A 26992-nucleotide genomic window follows, 5' to 3' on the forward strand; every position below is an offset into this window, starting at 1 on the left:
GAGAGAGACAAAGTGAATGTTGCAGGACCAGTCAGGGTGCCACTGCAGCAGACCAGGCAAGAGGCAACATATGATAAGTGAGACTAGAGCTGTGGTAGTGGTTATGGGGAGAAAGGGAAATAATTTATGAGATATTTAGGTGATAAAGCAGGAAGATAAGCAAGACTTGGACGTGGATTAGAGGGATGAAAGAGGGGAAGATGTCAAAGATGACATCTAGATTTCTCATTTAAGAAGCTGCATTTAAGTAAGTGGGGTAGGAAATGCTGAGAAAGGAAAGGTTTTTAGAGTTTGTATGTTTGTTTCTGAGAAATTCAAAAGGCAGTATCAAGGTACGCAACTGGATAAACATATATGGAGCTTAAAGAGAAATTAAGGTCTGGCTTATAGGAAATAACTAAAGCCATGGGTGTGGATGAGAATTCTAGGGAGAGAGTAGAGAATGAGAAAAAGTAAAGGTCCTGAAAATTGAGCCTTGAGAAAGTCCAAACTTCAATGGTTAGTAGAAAACAAAGAGCTTGAATGAGATGGAGAGAGAATGAGAGAGATAGAACGACTAGAAGAAATTAGGAGCATGCATGTCATAGAAGCTGTGACAGTACTTCAAAACACAGTGCTGAAAATGAAAATAAAATAGGCTGAAAAATAATCTTGATTTTGCAATGAAGAGAGATTATTAAAAAAGCAAATTATTCAAATAATATTTACTAAGGTAAAACCCTTTTAAAAATACAATCTTATCCAAAACTACCATATATAAAAGAGAGGTCAGAGCTGCTGTGGTAGAAACACAATGCTTACCTACTAACCTGTCCCTCCATGTGGTCCCAAGGTAGTTCACAGAAACCAACAATTTTGGAAATTAGTGTTTTGAAGCCATTGGGCTAATCTTGGAAGGATCTTTTCATCTCGGATTTTCTATAATTCTATAAATGCAATTTAATCTACTTTCTTTAAATTGAGGCTTTCATGATAATTAATGGCTGTTCTGTGTCTCAGTAAATATCAGATACTGGTGCATTCCTTTATAATCACAAAAAAATACTCTAAGCTCTATTTTCCTGAACACACCATTAATTAACTATGCTTTCCGTTTTCTTATAAAAATAATAAACTATGTGAAACACAGAACATTAAATGAAATGGTAACAAACGTTTCCTCTAAGCTGGTGCTGGTAATTTTGCCCTCAATAGAATCACCGCTTTTATAGTATCTTTATCACTATTTTTCAGTATTTTGTCAAGATTCAAATATTTTCTCTTCTTTTTTCTTCTTTTTAGCAGGAGTAACATTTTCTACCTTTCATTCAACTTGAATTAACTCACTATATAATGGTGTGGAATTAACTTCTTGCTAAGTTTTAAGTAACTAGCACCAAACAAATGTAGGGCAAAGAGTTTTTTCACAAGCAAATGCAGCAGAATCCTCTCATCTTTCACTGTTCATTTGCCTCCGAAATATTTCTGTGGTATCAGAGAAGGGATTACAGGTTAAAAATCAAGCTCTGACTACACCAACCAGGACTGCCTCTCCACTTTATGCAGACTCACTCAGATTGCTAGAATGGTCACTCAATCAGTTCCTCTCTATTCAATTCATGCTACATGCCACAGTTCCCCAGAACAGATCAAATAATGTAGAAAACAGTTAACCGAGAAGGTTGCCAAGGGGGAGAGAAAATGGAGGCATGGTACTGAAATAAGGAGAATGGCTGAAAATCTTTATAAGGGACAGTAAAACCTCTAGGTTCCCTCAGCCACCCCAGGCAAAAGGCAGGAGATGCCATTATTCTGTGGAAAACTGAAGGAAAGAAGCTCCAGTCCAGAAGACTCAAGCAAGCATAACCGAAGAGGCACACTGAAACCTTGCGCCTTTATCTTCTCCTTTCCAAAAATGCTAACAGCCAAGCAGAGTAACCTCGAAAGAGCCTGAAGGCTTGGTATTTGAAGAGCCTAAAGAATTCCAGAAAGAACTATAGATTCTAAAATTTGGATAACTCCCAATTTAAAAATAAAAGGTGAGGGGCAGCTGGCTGGCTCAGAGTGTCAAGCATTCCACTTTGGCTCAGATCATGAACTCATGGTTCCTGAGTTCAAGCCCCGCATCAGGCTGTCAGCCAGAGCCCATCTTGAATTCTCTGTCCCTCCCCTACTCTGTGTGTGTGTGTGTGTGTGTGTGTGCGTGTGTGTTGTGCCCACACGCGTGCACTGTCTCTCCCTCAAAAATTAACATTAAAAAAATTTTAATAAAAGGTAAAAATTTTACATATATGATTTCACCCATATGTGAAATTTAAGAAACAAAGCAAATGAACACAGAGAAGGGAAGGAAAAATAAGATAAAAACAGAGAGGGAGGCAAACAATAAGACTCTTTAATACAGAGAACAAACTGAGGGTTGCTGGAGGGGTGGTGGGTGTGAGGATGGGCTAAATGGGTGATGGGCATTAAGGAGGGCATTTGTTGGGATGAGCACTATGTTATATGTAAGTGATGAATCACTAAATTCTACTGAAACTGCCCCATATGTTAACTAACTTGAATTTAAATTAAAGAAAAATTTACACATATTTTAACATGATAAAAAATACTACATTATATATATTACTATTACAATATGCCACCTTAATTTTCCATAAGTGCCCATCACCTACCCTGTCTACACTTAATTATTAAAGCTGAGTTCATGAAAGGTTTTAGCTTTCCCCAGAAGAAAAGTATAGAAATGTTGGCAAATTTTACATTAAAAATTAGTTCTTTGTCTGATTAAAGTTCCTAAATTCTCAGAACTTGCTTTAAATAGAAAGCCCAATGAACGTAATTTACAAATCAAACAAGGACAGAATCAAAAATTATATTAGTTACTAGGATCTACAGCTATTAGATGGAAATACCATATCAAGCTAGATAACTGTGAAAGGCTGAAAAATGGCCCCAGAGATAATTGGAAAAGTTTATCCAAGTTTATCCAAGTTTTTTTTAATGTTTATTTATTTATTTTTGAGAAAGAGAAAGCAGGGGAGGGACAGAGAGAGAGGAAGACAAAGAATCTGAAGCTGGCTCCAGGCTCCTAACCCAGAGTCCAATGCAGGGCTCAAGCCCACGAACTGTGAGATCATGACCTAAACCCAAGTCAAACACTTCCCTGACTGAGCCCCCCAGGCACCCCATTCAAATGTTATCTATAACATAAATAGAAAATGATATTACTTACCCCTAATAAGTAATCCTAAAATTAGCTATAATGAATATGACTCAGGAATACTAAGTTATCCCTGACAATATATTGCCTTTAAATAGTAGAAAACCACACTTACTTGGTTGAAAAGGGAAAGATTAGCAAGCCTTAGATTTTAAAAATTAGAAAGACTTAATCATAAAAAACCCATTTTATTTGGTAAAGAGAAGGAACTAGATGATAATATGTAAGTACGGTGGTTTCAATCCCAAAGAATTAGGCAAAAGATAAAACTTAAGTATTCCTTCTTTGAAAGCAATAAAGAGAAATCTTTAGCGATATGAATTATTAGAAAAATAGATTTTTTTTTAATGTTTATTTATTTTAGATAGATAGAAAGCAAGGAGGGGTGCAGAGAGAGGGAGCCAGAGCTGTTGGTGTGGAACCTGACCTGTGGCTCACCCACAAACCTGAAGATCATGACCTGAGCAGAAGTCGGGTCAGATGCCCCTCATTTTTAAGATTGTTCCTTAGACGTGTGAAGACAACTACGTGTTTCAAAGACTAATGAGAATTTTAGGTAATGGAAGGCTTTCAAGAGTAGCACCATGCTCTTCCTCTGGAGTCTTTGAGCTGCAGGGACAGCTGCTCTTTGGCCTTCAGTTGACCTCAGAAACTAGAAACACTTATTTCAGTCTTTGTCCCTTTGGCCACTGTGGGCAGAAGTGGAAAACACCTGCCAGGTGTTGCCATAAGATTGACTCGGCCAACAGGAAACTTTTATAGAAGCTTTGTGGCTTAACCGAAGCCCCCTCCCAACCCTGCCTTTTCCTTGGCCTTCAAACCACAGCACGTGTTGAGCGCCCCCTGTGTGTGAGGCTCGGTAACAGGAAAATAAGGGCATCGCTATGCTCCTTCCAGGGCTTCTAGGCATTCTTGTGTCTTCCAAACACCCTCCAGCTAGTATCTCTTGTTCCTATTTTACAAATGAGACCGACAAAAAGAGCATTGGGCCATGGGACAGGACACGTCCCTGTGGGTAACTGGCCCTGTGATCTTGAGCAAGTCGCTAGCCCAGCGGGAGTTGATCCCAAGTTTTCTCCCCCTTGGAACACGGGCCCAGCTCACGGTCTCAGCCGCTGCGCGGGAAGCTGGTCCGGAGCGTGAAGGCCTGATTCACTACAGAGTGCGTCCCGAGGCGGAGGGAGGGACAGGCCCGGAGTCAGTGGCCGCCTCTGCCGCACGGACCCAGAAGTAGCAGGACCATCGGTAAGGCCGGCCCCGGGCAGGACTGGTCGAACTACCTAGAAAAATAGATCTTAAACTCTGCTTTCTTTAGCAGAATATCATGAATATAATGTTTGATAAGGTCATTCAAGTTCACCTACTTAATAGAAATTTATGTCTTCATTTTTTGAAAGACATAGAAAAGTAAAAAAATCTCTGTGTAGAAACCAAGTACAGTCTTACCTGTGGCTTTGGTAAAACAGAAGTTTAAAAAGGGACTATACAGGGCCCCCACCTGTGGTGATGGTCCAAACTAAGGATGCAGAAATAGAAATAGAAAAATCAGACCTAAATTGCAAAATAAAATCATAAAAAAAATAATAAATGCTACAAAGTTGGATATAATGAAAGTTTGGATATGAGCAAGAAAATAGCTCTCCTGGATGGATTTCTGCTAAATAGGAGCCTAGCTGAGATGGCAGAGTATATTTTATACTCAGAATACACTTTAGAAGGTTTAACACAAATACAATAGAAAACATTAAGACAGAATTGACCTGTACTTTTGAGAAATAAAAAACTAGATGGAAAATGATCATAAGAAAATACAATTACAAATGAAACACATCAAGAAACAAACTAAAATCATTAGACTTTCATGGAAAATGAAAAGGATTAACCAAAGACTAACTAGCACAGTATAGTGCTGTATCATCAATTAAACTTTTATCAGAGTAAGTAGTTGTGAAATATTTTTTATAACAAAATGAGTCTTTTGTAGATATATACTAACCTAAGGATCTGTTATGCTAAATTAGTAAGAAACTGATAATGTCCACTGATGAACAAAATGTGATCCTTTCAAAGCCATTCCATATACTATGTATAATTTAGCATGCAAAAGTGAAAATTCTATTGAAATGATGGCAGGAGAAAAAAATTAATAGATTTCCAGTCATATAATGGTGACAATGATAAACTTCACAAGAACTCTATCTATTGTAGCAGTCTAAATTTCCATTTAAGAGATATATTGTTTTTAGGAAAGTAAAATATGATAAGAGTCTATTCTCTCTCTTAGTATGATTTTTTACCCAATATATTTTCCCAGATGTTGGCAGGAAGAAGGAATTCTTAAGTGTTGATTTATATTGACATACATTGATCATCATATGATCATTTGAGAATTTCAGAGCTAAGGTATTAATGAAAAACTGGAGAACCAAAGAGATACTAAGTGATTTATCTTAATCAGAGACCAATTCTAACCCACTGCAAAGTCTCTGAGAAGAATATGCAAGTAGCAAATCTCATACTATTGTTTCATGAAGAAAAGGTGTTTGCACTGGGATTCTGCAAGGAAACAAGTGAAAATTTAAAGAAAGTCACTGAAAAATTTGTTAAAAGAAAAAAAGATACAGCACAAAGTAGATTATACACATGCATGTATAACAACAAAATTAAAATAGCAATAAATTTTTTAAATGTCTGCCTATATTTCTTTTTGGTCTGATTGCTGAGACTAGGATTTCCAGTCTATGGTAAATAACAATGGTAAGAATGGACATCTCTGTCCTGTTCCTGACCACAGAGGAAAAGCTCTCAGTTTTCCCCCACTAGGGATGTTATTCACTGTGAGCTTTCCATATATGGCCTTTATTATTTGGAGGAATGTTCTCTCTATCCCAATTTTGAATGGATGTTGTATTTTGTCAAATGCTTTTTCTGCATCTATTTAGAGGATCACATGGTTCTTATCCTTTCTTTTACTGATATGGCATATCACACTGATTGAGTTACAACTGCACCAAAACACATAAAATAGAAATAAACCCAACCAGAAAGGTAGAAGATCTGTACTCTGAAACTGTATAACTGAAGACAACACACACACACAAAAATGGAAAAACATTCTATGCCCATGGATTGGAAGAACAAATACTGTTAAAATGTCGATACCCAAAGCAATCTACACATTGTTTCAATGTTGTTTTTGAGAGAGCATGAGAGCACAAGTGGGGCTGGGGCAGAAAGGTGGGGGAGGACAGCAGCAAGCCTGATATGGGGCCCGAACCCAAGCCCTGCGAGCTCAAGACCTGAGCCAAAGTCAGATGCTCAACCAACTGAGCCACCCAGGAGGTGCCCTAGCAATCTACACATTTAATGCAATCCCTATCAAAATACCATCAACATTATTCACAGGGGTAGAACAAACAATTCAAAAATCTGTGTGGAACTACAAAGACCCCAAAGAGCTGAACCATTCTTGAAAAAGAAAAAGAAAGCTGGAGGTATCACAACTCCAGACTGCAAGTCATATTACTAAACTATAAGTGTAAGGACGCAGGTCCGATTCAGCCTTCCCCTGTACTTACAGGGGAAGGCGCCGGCTTCTCCAGATGAAAGGGTGCACATTAAGGAGGGACAACTCCTGTGGCACCCAATTGGGAGAGGCCGGCCCATACCTTTGACCTTTCTAGAGGTGGGCCTAGTCACGCCCTACGTGGGGGTTCTGGGCCCACTCTGATTGGTCAATACTCCAGATGTTATAATTGGCTCCCACAACTGCCAGTATTGATGGGGGGGTAGGGATTGGATCACTGTACTCCTGTTGTCATTTCCTGTAACGCCCCTTCCCAAACTTATAAAAGCCCTGCCCTGTCTTTGTTCGGGGCTCTCTCTCCACGTGGAGCTCTCTCTCCACGTGGCCCGGGGGTCAGTGGAGTCTGTGAGCCCGAGCTTAAGCCCGTAATAAAGCCCTTTGCTTTTACAGGCATGACTCGGTCTCCCTGGTAGTCTCTGGTCTTTTTTTGGGGCGATATTACAAACTTGGGCACAACATAAGAGATTAAGACAAAATGGTATTGCCAAAAAAAAAAACAGACACATAGATCAATGCAACAGAATAGAAAACCCAGAAATGGACCCATGACTATACAGTCAACTAGTCTTCAACAAAGCAGGAAAAAAAATATCCAATGGAAAAAAGTCTCTTCAGGGGCACTGGGTGGCTCAGTCAGGTAAGCGTCCAAATCTGATTTCGGATCAGGTCATGAACGCACAGTTTGTGAGACTGAGCCCCAGTCACGTTCCACACTGACAGCATAGAACCTGCTTGGAATTCTCTCTCTCTCCCTCTCTCTCTCTCTCTCTCTCTTTCTCAAAATAAGTACAAAAAACTTAAAAATAATTAAATTCTTTTTCTAAAGAGTTTAAGGAAACAAGTAGTGATAATCATAACAAATGAAAATATAAGGCAATTCCTAACTCTAGGCAAAAAAAGTTTTCTATGAAAATAAAATATTACACAACTTGACTCAGATGCGAACAATATTTATGTTACCACAGAAATACAAATACTGAATATTCATTTGACCCAAAATGTGATATAATTATAATGAGATGACAGAAGGAGAAGGGGTGATGTTGGAGGAGTGAAAGAGCTCAATCCTGTTCTTCAACAGCAGAGAGTAGGCAGATCATGTATAAAACAGAAAACCAAGGAAGAATAGCATAAACAGATTTTGTAGAAATAGGGAGGGAAAAGAAAAAAAAACACAGCTAAAACAACAGAAAATAATCCCCTCCAAGGAGTGGTACTTTCAGTGTGAGGAAAAGTAGAAGAAGAGATTACTCTATTTTTCAGGATAAGCCGAGATGTTTTGACTTTTAAAACCATGGGCATGTATTTATTATTAGGTATTACTTGAAACTTACAATATTTTTCCATAATATTACCTTCTTTATTTTGAATGCACACACAAAAAGGGAAAAAACTGTAAGAAATAAGGTGGCATAAATCCTCAAAAAACTGTTATACCCAGATCTAAATTACATGTATCATGATTAAGCACCATTTATGGCAGAATGTAAGCATATTACAAACCATTGTAATTTACATGAATTTACATGAATGTCATAAAAAGGAAAATGACACAGTAATATCAATCAGTAGATACAGAGAAAGCATTTAACTCCCAAAACCTATTTATGACTGGGGTGGGGGGGGACTTTATATGAATAGAAACAAAAATTTCTTAGCATGATAAAAGTTATCTAACAGAAATGTACCAAAAACATACTTAAAAGAGAAAACTTAGCCACATTCCCTTTGGAGTTGAGAATAAGATGTCTCCCTCTCCTCCACCCAAGAAAGTCAACGTTTCAGCCAGGACTAGAGGTCCTGGCCAATATGTAAAATTAGACAATTATTAGAACTAAGAGGGTTCAGCAAGATTCTTGAATCAACAAAGTAAATCAATCAACAATGTGGCAGTACATCAGAAGTACCAATAAAGACACCATTTACTGTGAAAATGGAAAATAATATATAGAAATTAGACAAGAATTAAAAACTTAAACTTAATTGGAGAACAGAAAAAGACCTGAAAACAGCTAATCCTTATTCACTGAGATGATTTAACACTGTAAAAACATCAATTTTCTCCAAATTAAATTCAAACCAATTCCAACTGAACTCCTAATAAGAATTTTTGGGTAACCTGACAAAGTATTTCTGAAATGTAAACCAAATGGTCCACACATATCTAAGAAAATGCTGGCAGAAAACAGAAAGATTTGCCTTACCAGATGTCAAGTACAAAGTCACTGTCATAACAAGTATGGTTAGTAAGATGGAAACAGACTAAGACATCGGCTGACTTTCCTAGACATCCCAGAGACTGACTTACGTGTCAGGGCATTTCTCTTACACTCACCAAATCTCCTATACACATGGGTTATGAACCAATGAGTTTAACACAGTAAAAATTTATTGTAATTACTGTTATCTTTAGACTTTATTTCAATCTAGGGAGATTAAGCCTGGAAAATACTAGAACTCAAAGATCTAATAACTTCCATCTTCCAAAGATAGCATTTTTTACAATTTCTATCCCCAGCTTCTAAGTCTCCGTCATCACCTCTTCCCTCATCCACAGAAGAGTTTCCCTCTACCTGTTTGGCAAAGGGCACTGGAAGGAAGGCAGAAGCCAATCACGTGTCACATTATATTTAAGCCTGCATATTAAAGTTCTGTTGTTAATGTAAAGTATATATAGTATAGTATTTAATACACAAGTTTTCAAAAATATTAGTTTCTTTCCCTTTTCTACAGGCACCCAGGTTGAGGTCTCTACACAACTTCTCAGCTACATCATGCCCTAATTTCTAAGGACAGAGTTACTGACAGACCAGTGCGGCTTATGAGGCAAACTGAAGCACGTAATGAGGGACAGCACATGAAACACAACTCTTCCATGCTTGAATGTGCGGTAAGAGTCAGGTGGAGAGCCTGTTAAAGCACAAATTGCTGGGCTCCATTCCTAGGGTTTCTGATCAGTAGGTCCAAGGTGAGCTACTTTTATAACAACTTTCTGGGTGGTGCTAATGTTCCTTATCCACTGGCTACATTTTGAGAAAGAGTGCCCTAGAGAGAGCACAGTTGTCAAATGAGGGCAATTTTGCTCTCCAAGGGAAAGTAGGCAGTGACTGCATATATTTTTGGTGGTCACAACCTGGAGAAACGGGATTGGGTGAAGAGGTAATCCTGGTACCTAGTAAGTACAAACCAAGGACACTGCTAAACACCCTCCAACACACAGGACAGTCCTCCACAGCAAAAAATTAACTGGCAAAAAATGTCACTGGTGTTAAGGCTGAGAAACCATCCTATAGAGTAAAATGTAGCTTACTCCAAAATATGACTTGACTTGACCATTCAGTTACTCAAATTTGACATATAATTTTCAAAAAATTATATTTTAAGTCTTAAAAATTCTTTGAATTTTACTCATCCAGACATATTTTAGAAATATTAATATTTAAAGGTAGACTGGGCTACAGAAATAAGCATTTTTGAAATGTTATAGGTAGATTTCTAATACAGAAATAAATTAACATTCATTTTGCAAGAATTAGTTTAAAAGACTAATTATGTCAAAAGACTAACTTCCTTGAAAAATAAGGATCAATGTTTACTTAAGCTGAGTGAAGAGCATACAACTATTCAATTGACCATTATATATATTTAGTATAAATATTTTATAACTTGTTTTAAGGAAAAGCAGTGATTGTAGCAGTAATCAATACTCAGTAAATATATCTCAGGAAAATGTACTTTATATATACAAGCAGGTGTAGACACATGTTTACAGACATACTACGCACTGCAAATGCTCACACACACACTATATACACACAAATGAACTTACTCCAATAGGCTGAAAGATAAGTCCATCCATTTCATGGCTGACTTCTTTGGCAAAATTTCCTTCAAGTAGCTATAAAATAAATATACATATTTTTATAAATATAATAATCACTTAAAGGGTATTTTAATTTTTATGCACTTTATAAAAATTTCCTAATATATAAGCTTTAAGACTGAAATACAAGGGCTCAATCGATTAAACATCTGACTCTAGATTTCGGCTTAGGTCATGATCTCATAGTCATGAGATTGAGTCCTACATCGGATTCCATGCTGAGCACGGAGACTGGTTGGGATTCTCTCTCTTACACTTCCTAGCTCCATTGCTAGCACGCTCTAAATAAACAAACAAGCAAACTTAAAAAGAAAAAAAGACCTGAAATACAAAACAGGGAAGATAGGTGATCCAGAGGGATATAAGTTAGTTAACATATTACAAGATTTTTTTTTAACATATGAGGATTGCCATTCATGGCAAGCTAGATCTCTTAAACCACAGTCATAACTAAAGCAAGCAAAATAATGGAGAAAATATTTTAAAAATATATTTAAGTGCATTGTTGAGCCAGCACAAAAGGAAGGAAGACAAGCAAAAAGCAAAGTGAAAACAGAAATTGAGAAGTAATAAACACAGGGAATAAAGTATAAAACACACATACAAAAGGAAACAGCAGAGAAACCTGTGAGGGGGCAGAGAAAGACGAGGGGCAGGGAAGATACTCCCTGAGAATCTGTATCCACAAGTGAGCTTGGACATGGGATGGTAGTCCAAAAATAGTGTCTTCCCCACATGCATAAGCAGAGGACTTTTTAAAAAAATTTTGGTCCTACTCTTTGTTATCTTTTTAATATTTTTTTCAAGCAGAGAAATGCATTGCAAAGGATGCCCAGTATAAAATATAAATGACTGTTTTTTCAATGTCATTTTTTACTAAAGAGTAGGTATAGGCCCAAAGCTCTCTAATGATTTCTGAGCATGTAGTTTTAAATGCTTCTTTCACAGATTTTTATTACTTTGAAGAAATGAAGATGTGTATCTCTAACAGAAGCTCTAAACACTGATTTCTGTATTTCAGAGAACAGACGCACTTTCACAGAGCCAGAGTCTGACCAACTTAGAGTGCAGTCAGGATAGGTCTGGGATTCAAATATGCTGTGCCGTATCCAAAATTTTAGATATGCTGTATGTGATACATCTCTTTTACCACAATCATATTCTCTTGAAATCACTACATCTCCAGGGAAATTTATATTCCAAAAGCAACAACGAAAATTTCATATTTATTTCACAAGCAACAAAATCTAAATCTCCTCCCAAACTGTGGCTTCATCTTCTCTGCCATTTCATTCTTCAGAATCTGTAGTTTCTGTAAACTGAGGGCAGTTCAGCCAAGAAAAATAAGAGTAATCCTAGTTTCTAACCAGTTTAAGACCAATTTGGCTTCAAATATCTAAATTCATTTAAAACTATAATTCAACTTCATAGGAACAGAAATTAAGGAGCTGGGGAAGGGGGATAAGGAGTTAGTGTTTAACAGGTACAGAGTTTCGTTTGGGAAGGCGAAAAACATCTGGAGACGGAGAATGGTGATGGCTGCACAACAATCTGAATGTTCTTAGCGTGGCTGAACCATATGCTTCATGATGGTTGTTAAAAGGTCAATTTTATGTATATTTTAAGACAATTTTTCTTTAAAAACTGTAATGCTCTTGAAATTTTCTTTATTGTCTTGTTTCTTATTATCACAACACAGAATTCTTTCTTAAGTGAGAGCTGGCAAATTGGGAATCTTAAGAGTCATATTATCCAAATGGAGAGAAATTTCAAGACAGTTCTGAGATTCATACATTTGTCTCCCCTGCACTCGTGGGTTTAAATGACCTAGCCAAATGAGGAAGAAATTTGTCAAAGTAAAAATTCCATGTGGATTAAAAATACTAATTTCTTAATAGTTCTTTTTAAGAGAGAAAAAATAAACCCTAAGCATCAAAGAGTCAAAATATCAGCTTATATTTTTGCTGGGAATTTAGAAAACAATGTTAAAGACTTTATTTCATGTATGTGATATCTTTCTCCTAGAGGAAAAAATTTTTGAAACTTGTACTCATATTGAGAAGTATATATATTAAAACCCTCATGTTCTGTTTCATGTTGTTGTTGTTTTTAATCCATGAACTATGATGGATAAAGTTTCAAGCAAGGGAGAAAAGTATAACCTTAATACTTCTTGTGCCCTAGCATGTAAGAAAAGGTAACCTGCTACCTTCATAGCCCAAATGAGGGCTGAGGAATAACACAATGAAAACCAAATGCCACAATCACCTTTAAAAAAAAAACAAACTTGATTTTCATTTTTGTTTTTGTTTTTCTAATTTTAAGTTAGGGTGGGGCTCAAACGCCAGACCATGATATCAAGAGTCCCATGCTCTTCCAACTAAGCCAGTTGGGTACCTCTAAAATATGGGGTTTCTTTTTTTAAGTTTTATTTATGTTGGGAGAGAAAGAATGAGCAGGGAAGGGGCAGGGAGAGAGGAAGAGAGAATCCCAGGCAGGGTCTGCATTGTCAGTGCAGAGCCCAATGTGGGGCTCGAATTTACGAACCACGAGATTACGTCCTGAACCGAAACCAAGAGTCAGACACTCAACCAACTGAGCCATCCAGATGCACCCCTCGCCTCACCAAAACTCTTTTCAAAGGTTAAAAGAATTTGTTCTCCTTTAATTGTAAGAACACCATACACAGCAAGTAAACATAGCTTTTCCTTTCTTAAATCAAACATCTCAAATTCAGGGGCGCCTGGGTGGCTCAGTCGGGTAAGCATCCAACTTTGGTTCAGGTCATGATCTCACCAGTAGTGAGTTTGAGCCCAGCATCAGGTTCTGTGCTGATAGCTCGGAGCCTGGAGCCTGCTTCAGATTCTGGATTTCCCTCTCTCTGTCTGCCCCTCCCCCACTGGCACTCTCTCTCTGTCTCTCAAGAATAAATGAAAATTAAACAGTTTTTTTAATATCAAATTCATGTAATGGATCACTCCTGTATATAAAGTACATTTAAAGTAACAGCACACAAGTGGCAAGACTCTAAATAATATATTGCTACCTCTTGCAAACATGGAAGTAACTTCATTTTTTTATTTTACTCTAACTTTTTACGAATCGAGAACCTCTTTGGTAAAAACAAGAAACACTCCTTGTTTTTACTTTTGTATTACTCCTTGTTGATTATTGCAGACTTTCCATATTTAACTTTGTATACTTAACTAACACATCAACATTTACAGTAGCACCTATCATGAATTAAAGACCAATAATAAAGTGTTATTTTGCTTGGTTCTTAACATATATCATTCAAAATACATAATTCCTCATAAGACATGTATTTTTGAGCTTTGTATTATTATTTAACTTGCCACAAAAGGAAACTGAGGCTATTAGAGATTAGGTAACTAGCTTCAAGTAAAACAGTTAAAAAAATAAAATCACTCAGAACAGACTGCAATTAAAAATAAGAAAATAACCAAAGAAAGACTTCTTTGCCTCTGAAATAAATGCTCCAAAGACTCCACATTCCTTCAGCACATGACTGCTGTTAATAGGCTTATTGAAAGTATGGAGCATAGAACAGTTTCTGCCAAAAGTGGAATCAACACTTTGATATTTGCAACATCAAACAGACGCTGGGGGTTCTAGGTGGCTCAGCTGGTTAAGCATTAAACTTCCACTCAGGTCATGATCTCACAGTTTATGAGTTCGAGCCCCGCATTGGGCTCTGTGCTGAGTGCTCAGAGCCTGCAGCCTTCTTCGGATTCTGTGTCTCCCTCTCTCTACCCCTACTCTACTCATGCTCTGTCTCTCTTTCTCTCAAAAATAAATAAACATTAAAAAAAAAAACCAGACGTTAAATGCATTGTACCATGTACTATATGAAAAAGGTGCGTACAAAGGAAGGTAAAATGCTTGAAGGGGAAAAGAGACTTTCTTACGAATAGACATGAAATCTAAAAATTTTATTAATGTTACACAACTTATCACTAATGGATTTACTTGTTAATATTTCAAATCATATATGTAAAATATGTTAAATTTAAAACACTCTTTTTGCCCATTCACAATTCTTGAAAGAAAATTTATCCTAGCTTGTTATGGGCATCTTGTATATATCACTGCCTTCATCATTAGAGCCAATATTTAAGTCATTTAACACGTTTCCATTATTTTCACTCCTATCTCTGAGTTACAGCATACTTCAAATTACACATGAGACAGACACAACAGGTATTAACCCAAGTTAAAAGTACCAACTGAGTAACATTAGTGAAGTTTTTCTCCCTTCATTCATTCCGTATGTCTATACTCATAACCTCAAAGTGTTTAGCTCCTTTAAAGTTATCTTGGGGCACCTGGGGGGCTCAGCTGGTTAAGCGTCCAACTTTGGCTCAGGTCATGATCTGGAGGTTCGTGAGTTCGAGCCCTGCATCAGGCTCTCTGATGTCAGCATAGAGCCCACTTTGGATCTGCTTCTGATCCGCTTTGGATCCTCTGACCCCGTCTCTCTCTCTCTCTGACCCTCCCCTGAATGTGTATGTTTTCTCTCTCTCTCTCAAAAATTAATTAATTAAAATTATCTTTAAAAGGCTGGTTTAAGAGACTGTTCCACTTTCACTTACTATAAAAAGTGTCAAGAGAATGTTGCTACTAATCTGACAATTATCGCAACTTTGGTTAAGGCTGTTACAGAGCTGAGGTTTCCAGGCAACAGGATAAACTGAATCCCAAGCTCTTCCAAAGGGAGATGCAACATAATCTGATTCACCCTTGGGAGAATTCACCTTTTGTATTGATTCCACTTTTGGCAGAAACTGTTCTATGCTCCATACTTTCAATACGCCTATTAACAGCAGTCATGTGCTGAAGGAATGTGGAGTCTTTGGAGCATCAAATATACCTATATAGCAACACAAACCCATCTGAAATAGAGAAAAGACTGATCCAACCACTAACTGCCCCCTCAATCAAATGAGACCTATTAACAAACTGAAAAAAGAGATATACCCATTACTAAGCACAAATACACTTACCTCAGTCTCTATTGTTCAAACAGGAAAAAAAATAAAGTATCTAGCAACCAATAAAAAAAAATCACATATACACAAAGAAAGAAAAAAATGATCTATATTCAACAGATAAGAGAGCCAACAGAACAAGACTCAGAGACAGCTCATGTTTTAGAATTATTGAATACTTTAAAATAACCTTAATAGCCCAAATGTCCACCAAGAGATGAATGGATAAAGAAGATGTGGTATATATAAACAATGGAGTATTACTTGGCAATCAAAAAGAATGAAATCTCATTATTTGCAACTACATGGATGGAACTAGAAGGTATTATGCTAAGTAATATTAATCAAGGAAAGACAAATAGCCTATGATTTCACTCATATGAAGAAATTAAGATACAAAACAGATGAACATAAGGTAAGCAAAAATAATTTATAACAGGGAGGGGGACAAAACATAAGAGACTCTTAAATATAGAGAACAGAGGGTTGCTGGAGGGGTTTTGTGAGGGAAGGATGGGCTAAATGCATAAGAGGCATTAAGGAATCTACTCCTAAAACCATTGTTGCACTATATGCTAACTAATTTGGATGTAAACTTAAAAAATAAATAAAATTATTAAAAAAATAAAATGAATTTTAAAATAAATAAAATTTTAAAACCTTAATATTTTAAAGGAAAGGGTTGGAAACATGCATGGACAAATGTGGAACCGCAACACAAAGAGACAAAACTTATAAAAATGACACAAATGGAAATGCAAAATATAAAAATCAGTATCAGAGAAAGAAAGAATGCTAATCAATGGGATTACCGACAGACTGAATACAACAAAGTAAAGAATCACTGAAGAAAAGTGTAGCACTTCTTCCAACTGAAATTTTAAAAGGTGGCAAGGGGAGGGGGACAACTGAGAATCAAAGACCTGAGAGATTAAAAAGATAGAACATTTGTACAATGAGTGTGATTTTAAAAAAAGACATTGATAAGGAAACACGAAACAACTGGAAGAAAAAAAATCCTCAGATTATAGTGAAGTTAAACACACATATGTGCATGCACACATACACATATCCCAGGGGAAGCCTAGAGAACAACAAGAAGGATTTAAGAAAATATATGTACAAATTCCAGCAAGAAGGAAAACAACCTTACATGCAAAGGTACAAAAATGACAGTAGTCTCTTTGTCATGAATTCTATAAGCCAAAAGAGAACACCAGTTTAAAACTACTGGTAGACAAACTGTTAACCCCAAAATCTTTAGCAAATGAAAATATCTTAAAAAAATGAAGGCACAACAAAAAAATTTTTCAGACAGACACAATCTGATAAAATGAATTTCTACCAGGCCAGAACACAAAAGATTTTTAGAAGAAAGTTTTCTGGCAGAAGAAATAAGATATAAACAACAACAACAACAAAACCTGCATCTAAATAAGAAATAGGAAGAGCATCAGAAATGGCTGTAAACTAGATATAACAGACAGCCAGGGCTCCAAGATGGCACTCTCCGTACCAATGAAGGAGAAGAAGCTCACGGTGTCAAACCAGGAAAGCAGCCAGGCTGGATGCTGATGTGAGATTTCATCCTAACGGCACTGCCAGAGCATTTCAGAGAGGTTATTACCAGTATTACGAGTTTGTGAATGTGAAGAAAGGAGGCATCACTGGCGTGTCTATGTGCTGGCAGCTATGTGCTGTCATTACACGAAACACACACACACACACACACACACACACACACACACACACACACACACACACACGAGCCCCTATGCAAGCACCACTGAAGAGGAACCAGTGTGGCGGCACATTCGCATTCCTGACCATGACCTTTGCCTGGCACCTTTGAATCCTTTCACATCCTAATTGAGAATTACATGGAATAAAAGATGACTGGTGAAAAAAAAGGAAAAAAAGAAAAAGAAATGGTTGAAAACTAGAATAAAAATAAATATTTGTTCTTAACTTCTTTAAAAGATAACTATAGCAAAAAACATTAAAATATTGTGTGGTTCCTAACATATTTAGAAACAAAATATATGACAGGAAATGGGATGATATTGTTGTATGGGTCTTACCCCAACTATAAAACAATATAATATTATTTAAAGGTAAACAGCGAAAGGGATACACTATGAACCTTAGAACAGCTCCTAAAATATAAAACCAAGATATATACCCAATAAGCCTAAAGTGGTGCTATAATGAAATCAAACCATCAAGGAATCCAAATGATGGCAAGAGGGAAAAAAGGAAATGAGAACACACGGGCAAACTGAAACCAAGTAGTAAGGGGGGGGATCCAAACCAAGCCATAGTAGTAATTAATTTTAAATGATACGAGCTCCCCATGGTAATGGTAATAATTAAATTTAAATGGTACAAGCACCCTATTTAACAGATAGAGACTGTCAGACTGGAAAAAAATAATCAAGAAAAAATAACTATGCTGTCCAGAATAAATCCATTTTGTATATAAAGATTCAATTAAATTAAAAGTAGGACAGATTAAATTTACACAATGTTATAGCTCAATTATACCTCAATAAAGCTAGTTGGATGGATAGACTGAAAGATAAATGTGTAAGGATAGAAAAGATATTAAATCCTAACACTAATGAAACTAAAGTGGCTAGCCTATATTAATACTGGACAAAGACTTAAGAACAAGAAATATTACTAGAGATAAAAAGGACCTATAACAATTTTAAATGTATATGCACCTCAAAAAAAAAACCCTCAAAATGCATTTTTTTATCTGACACAGTACTTAATAGAAATAAGGCAAAAATTCTCAATTATACATGGAGAATTTAAGACTCTTCTCTGTGTAAATTATTCAACAAGTAGAAAAAAGTAGAGGTGAAGATGTTTTGAAAAGACTTAATGTTACAGGGTGCCTGGGTGGCTCAAAGAGTTAAGCATCCAACTTTGGCTCAGGTCATGATCTCACGGGTTCGTGGGTTCAAGCCCTGCATCGGGCTCTGTGCTAACAGGTAGGGCCTGAAGCCTGCTTTGAATTCTGTGTCTCTGTCTCTCTCTCTTCCCACCCCACTCCCCCACTCATGCTGTGTCTCTCTATCTCTCAAAAATAAACAAACTTTAAAAAACAATTAAAAATTTTAAAAGAAGACATGTTATTTAGGTTCTAACAGGATTCCTAGAGCCCAGCAAGGAAGAAATGAAGGCCAGCTATCCGGAAAGTCAGAGCCCTATCTTGGCAGCCCTCTCCAAAACAAAACCACAGGAAGCCATAGCAAACCAGATAGCCACAAGAAGGCTGACAGAGGCCAAAAATCCCTGACCAAATAAGGAAGAAACAGTAAGAAATCCCACCCCAAGTAATGAGTATTCTACCCTTAGTTAACAAACATTAAAAGGGAGGGAGGGAGAGAGGGAGAGAGGAAGGAAGGAAGGAAGGAAGAAAGAAACCCAACTCCCTGCACACACAGCTCCTGCATGCACCCACTCTTGCTCTCGAGGTTGTTCTTTCATGGGCTCTCGCTCTTACTCACACAAGCCCTCTCCCTTTCTCATTCAAGCTCGCAGGCTCTCATCTCTACTTTTCACTTAATAAACTTTCTCGCTTGTGTTACTCATCCCTGTGCTGTTTCTCTGTCCTTGGATTTGTTCTTGTTAGAAGACCAAGAACTTTCTGTGACTTCTTCGTGATTGGCTGGGCCAAGGCCCCAGGCCCTGAGGTCTCCCCAGGTGACCCAGCAACACTTAATAAAAGACCAGCAGACAGAAAATCAGTAAGAATACAGAACTACAGCTGCACTGAAACAACCTGAACAAGCTGACATTTAGAGAACACTCTACCCAACAACTGGAAAAAACGCTTTTTTTCCCAAGTGCATACAGCACATTTATAAATCAAAGTCAAACAAAATATGTTCTCTAATCACAAGGAATTAAATATCAATATGAAAAAGACATCTAGGAAAACCTCCCAATGTTTGGAATCTTAATAATATGCTTTACATAACCAATGAATAAAGAAAAAAAGGAAAACTCAAGTATTTCAAACTGAATGAAGATGAAACTATAGTAATTGAGACTTGAGGGATGTGACTATAGTACACTTAAGGAAACTTACTGCACTAGATGACTAATTAGAAAAGTCACAAATCAATAATATCAACTTCTACCTTAAGAAACTAAGAACTCTATAGAGAATTCAGGAAGTTCCAATAAAGCAAAAAGCCCCATGGACTGAGATCATAAGTTCAGTGAAGAGAACCATGTACCCCTAAGGTGAAGAGGGTACCATCTCAGCTCACTGGATGGCAGAGAAGTTGATGAAATGTCTTGATAAAGTGACTCACAAGCTTTCAGAGACGGAAGTTGCGGTTAGAAAGCAGTATATCTGAATTTAAAACTTCAAAGTAGGAACAGTAGCCAAAGAGAAGGGTCTAAAGTGAAAGTGACTAAATCAGAAGAATGTCAGTGAGATGAAAATTGCAAAGGTATGGAAAACCCAGGGTAATAAATGAATCAAATCAAACATTAGGGAAGATGTATTCAACAAGGGTGATGGGCAGTCAGAGAGAATTTAAGTCAGACACAATCTCCAAGGAAGTAACTGTTAACCGAAGAGCCAAGAGTTTCCATATACATAGTTAAAATAGTCAGGTTTTATTTTAATAACTTAAATAGCAGATTATTTAAAAGCTCACTTTAGTACTCTCTTGTCTCCAGTATTACATTCCATACTATACATTCTATATGTTTAGGCTACTTTGGTTTTTTCCTCTTCTATATTTTAAGTAAAACTTATTTATGAGTTGCCCTGGTATTCTTATGTAAGAAGCACTAACCTAAGTCGTTCTAGAGATAATTTTTTGGATGATAACAATTCAATAAAAATATAGTTTCAACTGATGTTCATTAGACAGGTATTTTCCTGACTGCCTACTAATACTAGAAACCCAGCTAGCGTTAAGGATACTGGGAACCCGATGATAATATAAGCCTAGGCCAATATGCCTAAATAATACCTTAAGTTTAACCTATTAGTAAACACTAACTGCAATGATGCAATTAAACATTTCCTGTCCATGTTTATGCAGAAACACACTTCAATTTAAATTACCCAAATTGTTTTTAAAACACTTCTAAGAAATTTCTTAAAAAGCTATCTTACCTTTAAATTGTAAAAATTTTTAAAAACGAAATAAAATAAAATATAAAAAGTTAACTGCAAAACCCTGGAGAAGCTTTAAAGTTGAATGTGTGGTGAATTATCCTAAACTAGGATACATTCCTTTATGGAATTACAATTTTATTTTCTACCAGACCAAATCAGAAGACAATTATATAAAAGGTAAAGTAACAGACATAATGTACCATGTAATTATTAATAAAGCATTATAGTGTCTCATAAAGTATTACTTATAAATTTTTAACTTGCTTACCTATGAACATAATCTTATCACTTGAACCATCTGAAACATCCTACAGAAGGCATGTAACTTTCTACTGACCAGAGATTGGTGGAAATGACAAAGGTTAGACCAGGTGATGGACTCTGAATTGACATTTTATGTGTCAATGAATCAGAAAGTAATTGGAAACCAAATCATTATAAATGCATAAGCAGAGAAAGATAATGCAAAAGGGCTTGAAATTAGAAACATAAGAAACAAAACAGAAACTGCAAAGTTACAAAGCATAGAAAGGAACCTTTTAGAAAGAAGTAAAATGATAGCTTAAGACTACAATGAAGAAGAAAATGAATCTGCAATGTAATTGGGAATGCAAATTGGCAATATCAATTCATTACAATAAAGAAAATACACCAAGGGAATACTTAAGCAAGAAAACAATAAACTATCTCTATTTTTCTCTTCTGGACTGTTCTACTCACATCAAACATTATCTGAGCAAATATCCCCACATAACCCAAAATGACTGCCTGAGAATACTAAATACAGTAGCTTATATCTGCTGATTATTTAAATATGCTTTCATAATTCCCCTAAAATTCCCCCAATATGGAAATTTCCCCTTACCTAGATATTATTCTTTATTCTTTTTCATTCCTAAAGTCTAATTTCTGGTTTAGGCTGAGACTATTCAATGCTTCCATACCCTAAATATTCTTCTAATCAATACAAAATCATTCTACAAGACTCATCCTTCTTGCTCACCAAAAAGCCAATATCATTATCTCCTTTTAAAAACAATGATTTGGGGGTGCCTGGGTGGCTCAGTCAGTTGAGCGTCCAACTTTGGCTCAGGTCATGATCTTGCAGACCATGAGTTCGAGCCTCGCATCGGGCTCTGTGCTCACAACTCTGAGCCTAGAGTCTGCTTCAGATTCTGTCTCCTTCTCTCGCCCCTCCCCAGCTCACATTCTGTGTGTGTGTGTGTGTCTCTCTCTCTCTGTGTCTCTCTCTCCCTCCCTCCTTCCCTCCCTCCCCCCTTCTCTCTCTCTCTCAAAAAAAAATGAATTAAAAAAAAATTTTAATAATGATTTGTGGGGTGCCTAAGTGCTCAGTTGGTTAAGCATTCAAATCTTCATTTCAGCTCAGGTCATGATCTCATAGTTCACGAAACAGAGCCCTGCAATCTTGGGATATTCATTAATTCATTCTCTCATTCTCTCTCATATTCTCTCTCTCTCTCTCTCTCTCTCTCTCTCTCTCAAAATAAATAAATAAATATTTAAAAACAATGATTTGATTTCCATTATTTACCAAGATGATTCAACAACTCTATCATTCAAGTTATCTAATCAAAATATAAATAGCTTCTGGAATATTATCATTGGCTCTTTTGTTAACTCATATCACTACAATTAAAATTAAGTATAACAGTTCTAATGAACCCCCTTGACAAATAAAATTCTCTGGGAAATAGACGTTCTTTATTATTTTTGGTAGTTGTCAGTCTTACTTTCACCAAAATTCCCTCATAATTCTACAGAATAAAAGTCAACTTACCCTCAGGCAACAATCAAAGTTCTTTGTGCCAGACTTCTTTTTAATCTCATAATTGGTACATCATTCATTTATTCAACAAACATTCATTTAGTGCCAATAACTGACAGCCATTCTATCAAGTGTTTGAAATTTAAAAGAGATCAATCAGTTTTTATCCTGGAGGAACTAGTGTCAGGTCTAGCCTGGAGGTCTCAAACTCAAATACTTTTAAGTGCCAAGCCATGACCCTCAACAGGACTGGGTAAAAGATACCAAGGACTAGTAAGAACTATGATCAACTGGACAGCACATCCTCATCCACAAGCAAATTCAATGTGGTTTTTTTAAACTTTACAGGAGCTTAAACTTTCTGGAGTCTTACCAGCTTACAATTTGTGGTTAATATGGATCTAAATACACATAAAATAATCATTTTATAGTAAGTGCCTTTAGTAGAGTTAAAGACTTCTGAGAAAATAGAAAATTATAATTTCATCTCTCATTCAGTTATATTCAAATGTTTACTGAGTACTAATTATGTATCCATGAAAACAAAAAAAAGATGAGAAGGAAGAGGTAAAACATCTAAACACTATGTGATGTGCCAGACACTTTTCTAAGCACTTTATATACAGTAACTCATTCTAGTATCGTAACAATTTTACAAAGTAGGGACCGTTATTATCCTCATTTTAAAAGTGAAGCTTAGAACTTGCCCAAAGTCACACAGCAAGGAACTGAGAATCCAAAATCATTCTGGCTCCAGAGTCCATGTTCCTAACTGCTTTTCTACACTAATGTGTCACATTTCTAGAAATTTCCTCCTAATCTCTTGCCTAGGTTATATGTTCCTTTAACATTCTCTCATAGCACCCTGTGCTTCCTTCCATCACAAGATTTCCTCTGCTGTTTGACTACCAAATTGAGCTGCGCAAGGTCAATAAAATCACACACATATCACTGAGTCTTCAGCATCTAGTACAGTAATCTGGTACAGGGTAAGCTCTCAATTGCACAGATGTGTACTAAATAAATATAAAATGAATAGCACAGCTTTGGAAACAATAAAAATAAGCCAATAAATATAATTAGAAAAACACATGTAATGTGTTAACCCAAGAAACTGTGTAAAATGAAAACAAAAAAACTGTAAGAGAAGGTTAAAAGCTGTTAATATATGTACTGATTATTAAAGGGTAAGATGTTTTTAAAGATGAAATTAGCTCTCATAGCTAATAATGTTCTCACAAACCACCCCTTATTACCTTCATTATCTTTAGCAGGGATAACACTGATAGGGTCCTAAATGGTCTTCTTGCTTACAGATTAATTTCCTCTCTCCAAACTATTTCTACTCATCTCCACTATTTAAAACAATCTGTTATAAGTCACAGTCACAACTAAAAGTCTTTAAGTCCTCCTCACTGCCTATATAGTCCAAGCTTCTTTAGCATAGTGTTTAAAATGCTTTTTTTCTGGGAAATCCTCCTAAATGTTTTCCAGGATGTTTATACAGATTGTAGCTGGCAAAAAAAAAATTTTTTTTTTAAGTATAGATGAGTATCTCCTCTGCGGGTAAAAAAGCATGACCTACTAGTTTGGAAGAGTATTATGTACTTTTGGAAAAAATAAAAAAACAAAATCTATACTTAACCATAAGCATATATAATGCATAAAAATAAAATTAAACTATATAAGTGGCTGGTCTGAATATTGCAAGAAAAGGGGGAAAAATTAGAAAAAGAAACAAGGAAAGAAGTTAAATATTTGTGGTTTGAGCATAAGAGTGAAATCATCATAAATTTTAGGACTCACCAAAGAGCTCTATGGTAACTGCAAAACAATACTACATCTCACTCAAATATACATCTTTTATTTGAATACATGTGTCCTGAAGCAACTTTACCAAAAGAGAGGTCTGGGCTTTGCCCCCCACTCCTGAGAGATGATGTCTAGGACCCTGGAATGTCCTGCCAGCCAAGCACATCTTTGTTTGCTTGAGGTGTTTGGCTACCAGAGACGCTAACAAAGTGATTTACAATGGAGATAAGTAGAGACTAAATCTATTAGCCCAAATCTTCAAGGGCTGCAGACTAAAGGTCAGCCATGCAGGCAATAAGTGACTGAACTACAACAGAAACTTTGGATGCCAAACTCGCAGGGAAGCCTCCCTGGTTGGGAAATACTCTGTGGGCACCGTCATGCATCTTACTGAGAAGTAAGCAATGTTGTCCTGGACCCCCTAGGAAGAGGACCTCCAGAAACCACACATTTGGGTCCCTCCCAGATTTTGCCCCATGTGGTTCTTCTTTTGTTTTTATAAAGCTGTAATCATAATTACAGTACTTTCCTGAGTCTCTGAGTCATTCTAGTGATTATCAAACCTGAGGGAGTCCCCAAGAATCTCAGAAATTGCCAGCAGGTCTGAGGCAAAGGTGGGCCTGGCGGCCAAAACTTAAAGCTAATCTCTGAAGTGAGAGCAGTCTTGTGCGGACTATGCAGCTGGCCTGAGCTCATAGCAATAAGTTTTTGTCAGTGAATTTCTCTAGTTGATACAATTTAAACTGCCCTCAAAGTCATAACGGTCAGCAGGAAAACATATGATTTCCCTTGTTGTGTATTACTGCCAAGAGGCTGCTCCAGAAGTTGCAGAATTATAGAACGATGCTCTAGTTCCCCTGTCAGTTAATGGGTAAAGTGACCCAATTAGCCACCACCGATGAGACCTTCAAGAGACACTGACTATCTCTGGATGAGGATAACCCATCCTGGGATACCAAACGGCATTTATCTGTAAACAAAACATGTTCTATAGCCTGATAAAATATAGAAAAATGGTAGTGAGACCTTAAGAAATAAACTTTGCTTTTCATAATATAAAAAGCATATGACATTTCCCTTATTCTCTGTATTAATTTTAAGCTAATAAAGAAATAGAAATCATATAAAAATAGCAATAGGGAACAATCTGTTATAAGGTGGCTGACAGGCTGATAAGGGAATTCCAGTCTCTGCCCAAAGATTACCATTCCTGGTTTTCCTTCCCACCCTGCTTGCCGCAGGAACAGCCTATAAATTGTTGGGTCTGCTAATGCTCTGGGCTCAGACCTCAGGAGAGTGATCTCCTCTTAGCCCACCCATGTAAAAATAAACCTCCGCCCTCCCAAGATCTCTGAGTGCCACTTGGTTCTTCTGCCGGGTCACCCAGACCAGATTCCGTAACAAGAGGACCTAAGATTTATATCCAGATTGCTGTATAAAACACTTCATGAACAAAATAGCAAAACATATTATACCTCTGTTACAGTCTTTTTTTTTTCTTCCTGGTACTTAAAGTTAGGCATTTATCAACAATTTAATGCACCAAAGCAATTACATGCTTCACTGAAATTTTACATAACACCTTTAAGGATTGTTTGCTTTCATTAATTATATTATCATTAGCCTTCTATGTCCAACATAAAATTCTTACTAATTCTCTCTCATGCATCTACTTGCAGATTCTTTCCCAGAAAGGCCTCAACATACTTCAGCCTGGTGAGAAGTTTTCTTCTCATGAAGTATATACATGTGTAAACAGAACAGGTAGACCAATATGTGCACTCACAGGCCCTAAGCTAAGACCAGAAATTCTACGGACATCCAAAAAGAAAGGCAAAAGACAAAAATAGGGAAAGAAATGAAAATCCTTGTGAATGAGGAAAAAGAATGGATAGAACTAGTGAAAGAAACCCATGGCTTATGATGGGGTATTCAACACAAAATAATAAACTTCAGAGAGAAGACTTAGCGAAGTATATTTCAGGTACTGGAAAAGTAATGCGCTTAAACCAGCAATGATCCCACTACGGATTTATTACTCTTTTGTTCTTAAGCATATAAAACTATGAGTCATTGAAGACTCCACTTGAAAATAACATTCAAAAAAATCTTTGGGATCCTCCTAAAATCAATAATCAAATCTAATCACATAATGATAAAACACTGATCTACAACACATCAATCTTTTTAGGAAAGGTAACCCAGATATGTATTTAAATCTCATCCTTTCCTGGATGTGGTCATAGTCTGAAGACCGGGGTAGGGGAGCGGGGGAAATGGGGAGTGCTGCAGGCTGAGGGAAACCACCTCTCTCATTATTTCCAAACAAGAATATGGATACTTTGTACTTAGCATAAACAACTCTGGTCTAATGTGGATAAAAGAAATCCTAAACTTATTTAAAGCTTTCACTTTAAATACCTTTCTTCTCAGACAGCAAACCGTCACATACACGGTATCATGAACCTCCTCATACTATGCATCTGAATTATAGTTACTTCACCTCGTTGATATCAGAAAGATAGGACACTCTTGGGTCTTTTTAAAGTTTGATTACTCTGA

The 26992-nt window shown here is 36.6% G+C and overlaps 1 protein-coding gene across 1 annotated transcript in view; it reads right to left on the reverse strand.

The window, feature by feature from the left end:
* RNGTT (RNA guanylyltransferase and 5'-phosphatase) overlaps positions 1 to 26992 on the reverse strand; it is a 306020-nt gene that overhangs the window by 143886 nt on the left and 135142 nt on the right. The window contains exon 12 of the mRNA XM_029944807.1: positions 10618 to 10686. Coding sequence (XP_029800667.1) covers positions 10618 to 10686 — 69 coding nt within the window. The remainder of the gene's footprint in view (positions 1 to 10617; positions 10687 to 26992) is intronic.

This window comes from Suricata suricatta, chromosome 7, assembly GCF_006229205.1.
Source record: "Suricata suricatta isolate VVHF042 chromosome 7, meerkat_22Aug2017_6uvM2_HiC, whole genome shotgun sequence".
Taxonomy (NCBI): Eukaryota; Metazoa; Chordata; class Mammalia; order Carnivora; family Herpestidae; genus Suricata; species Suricata suricatta.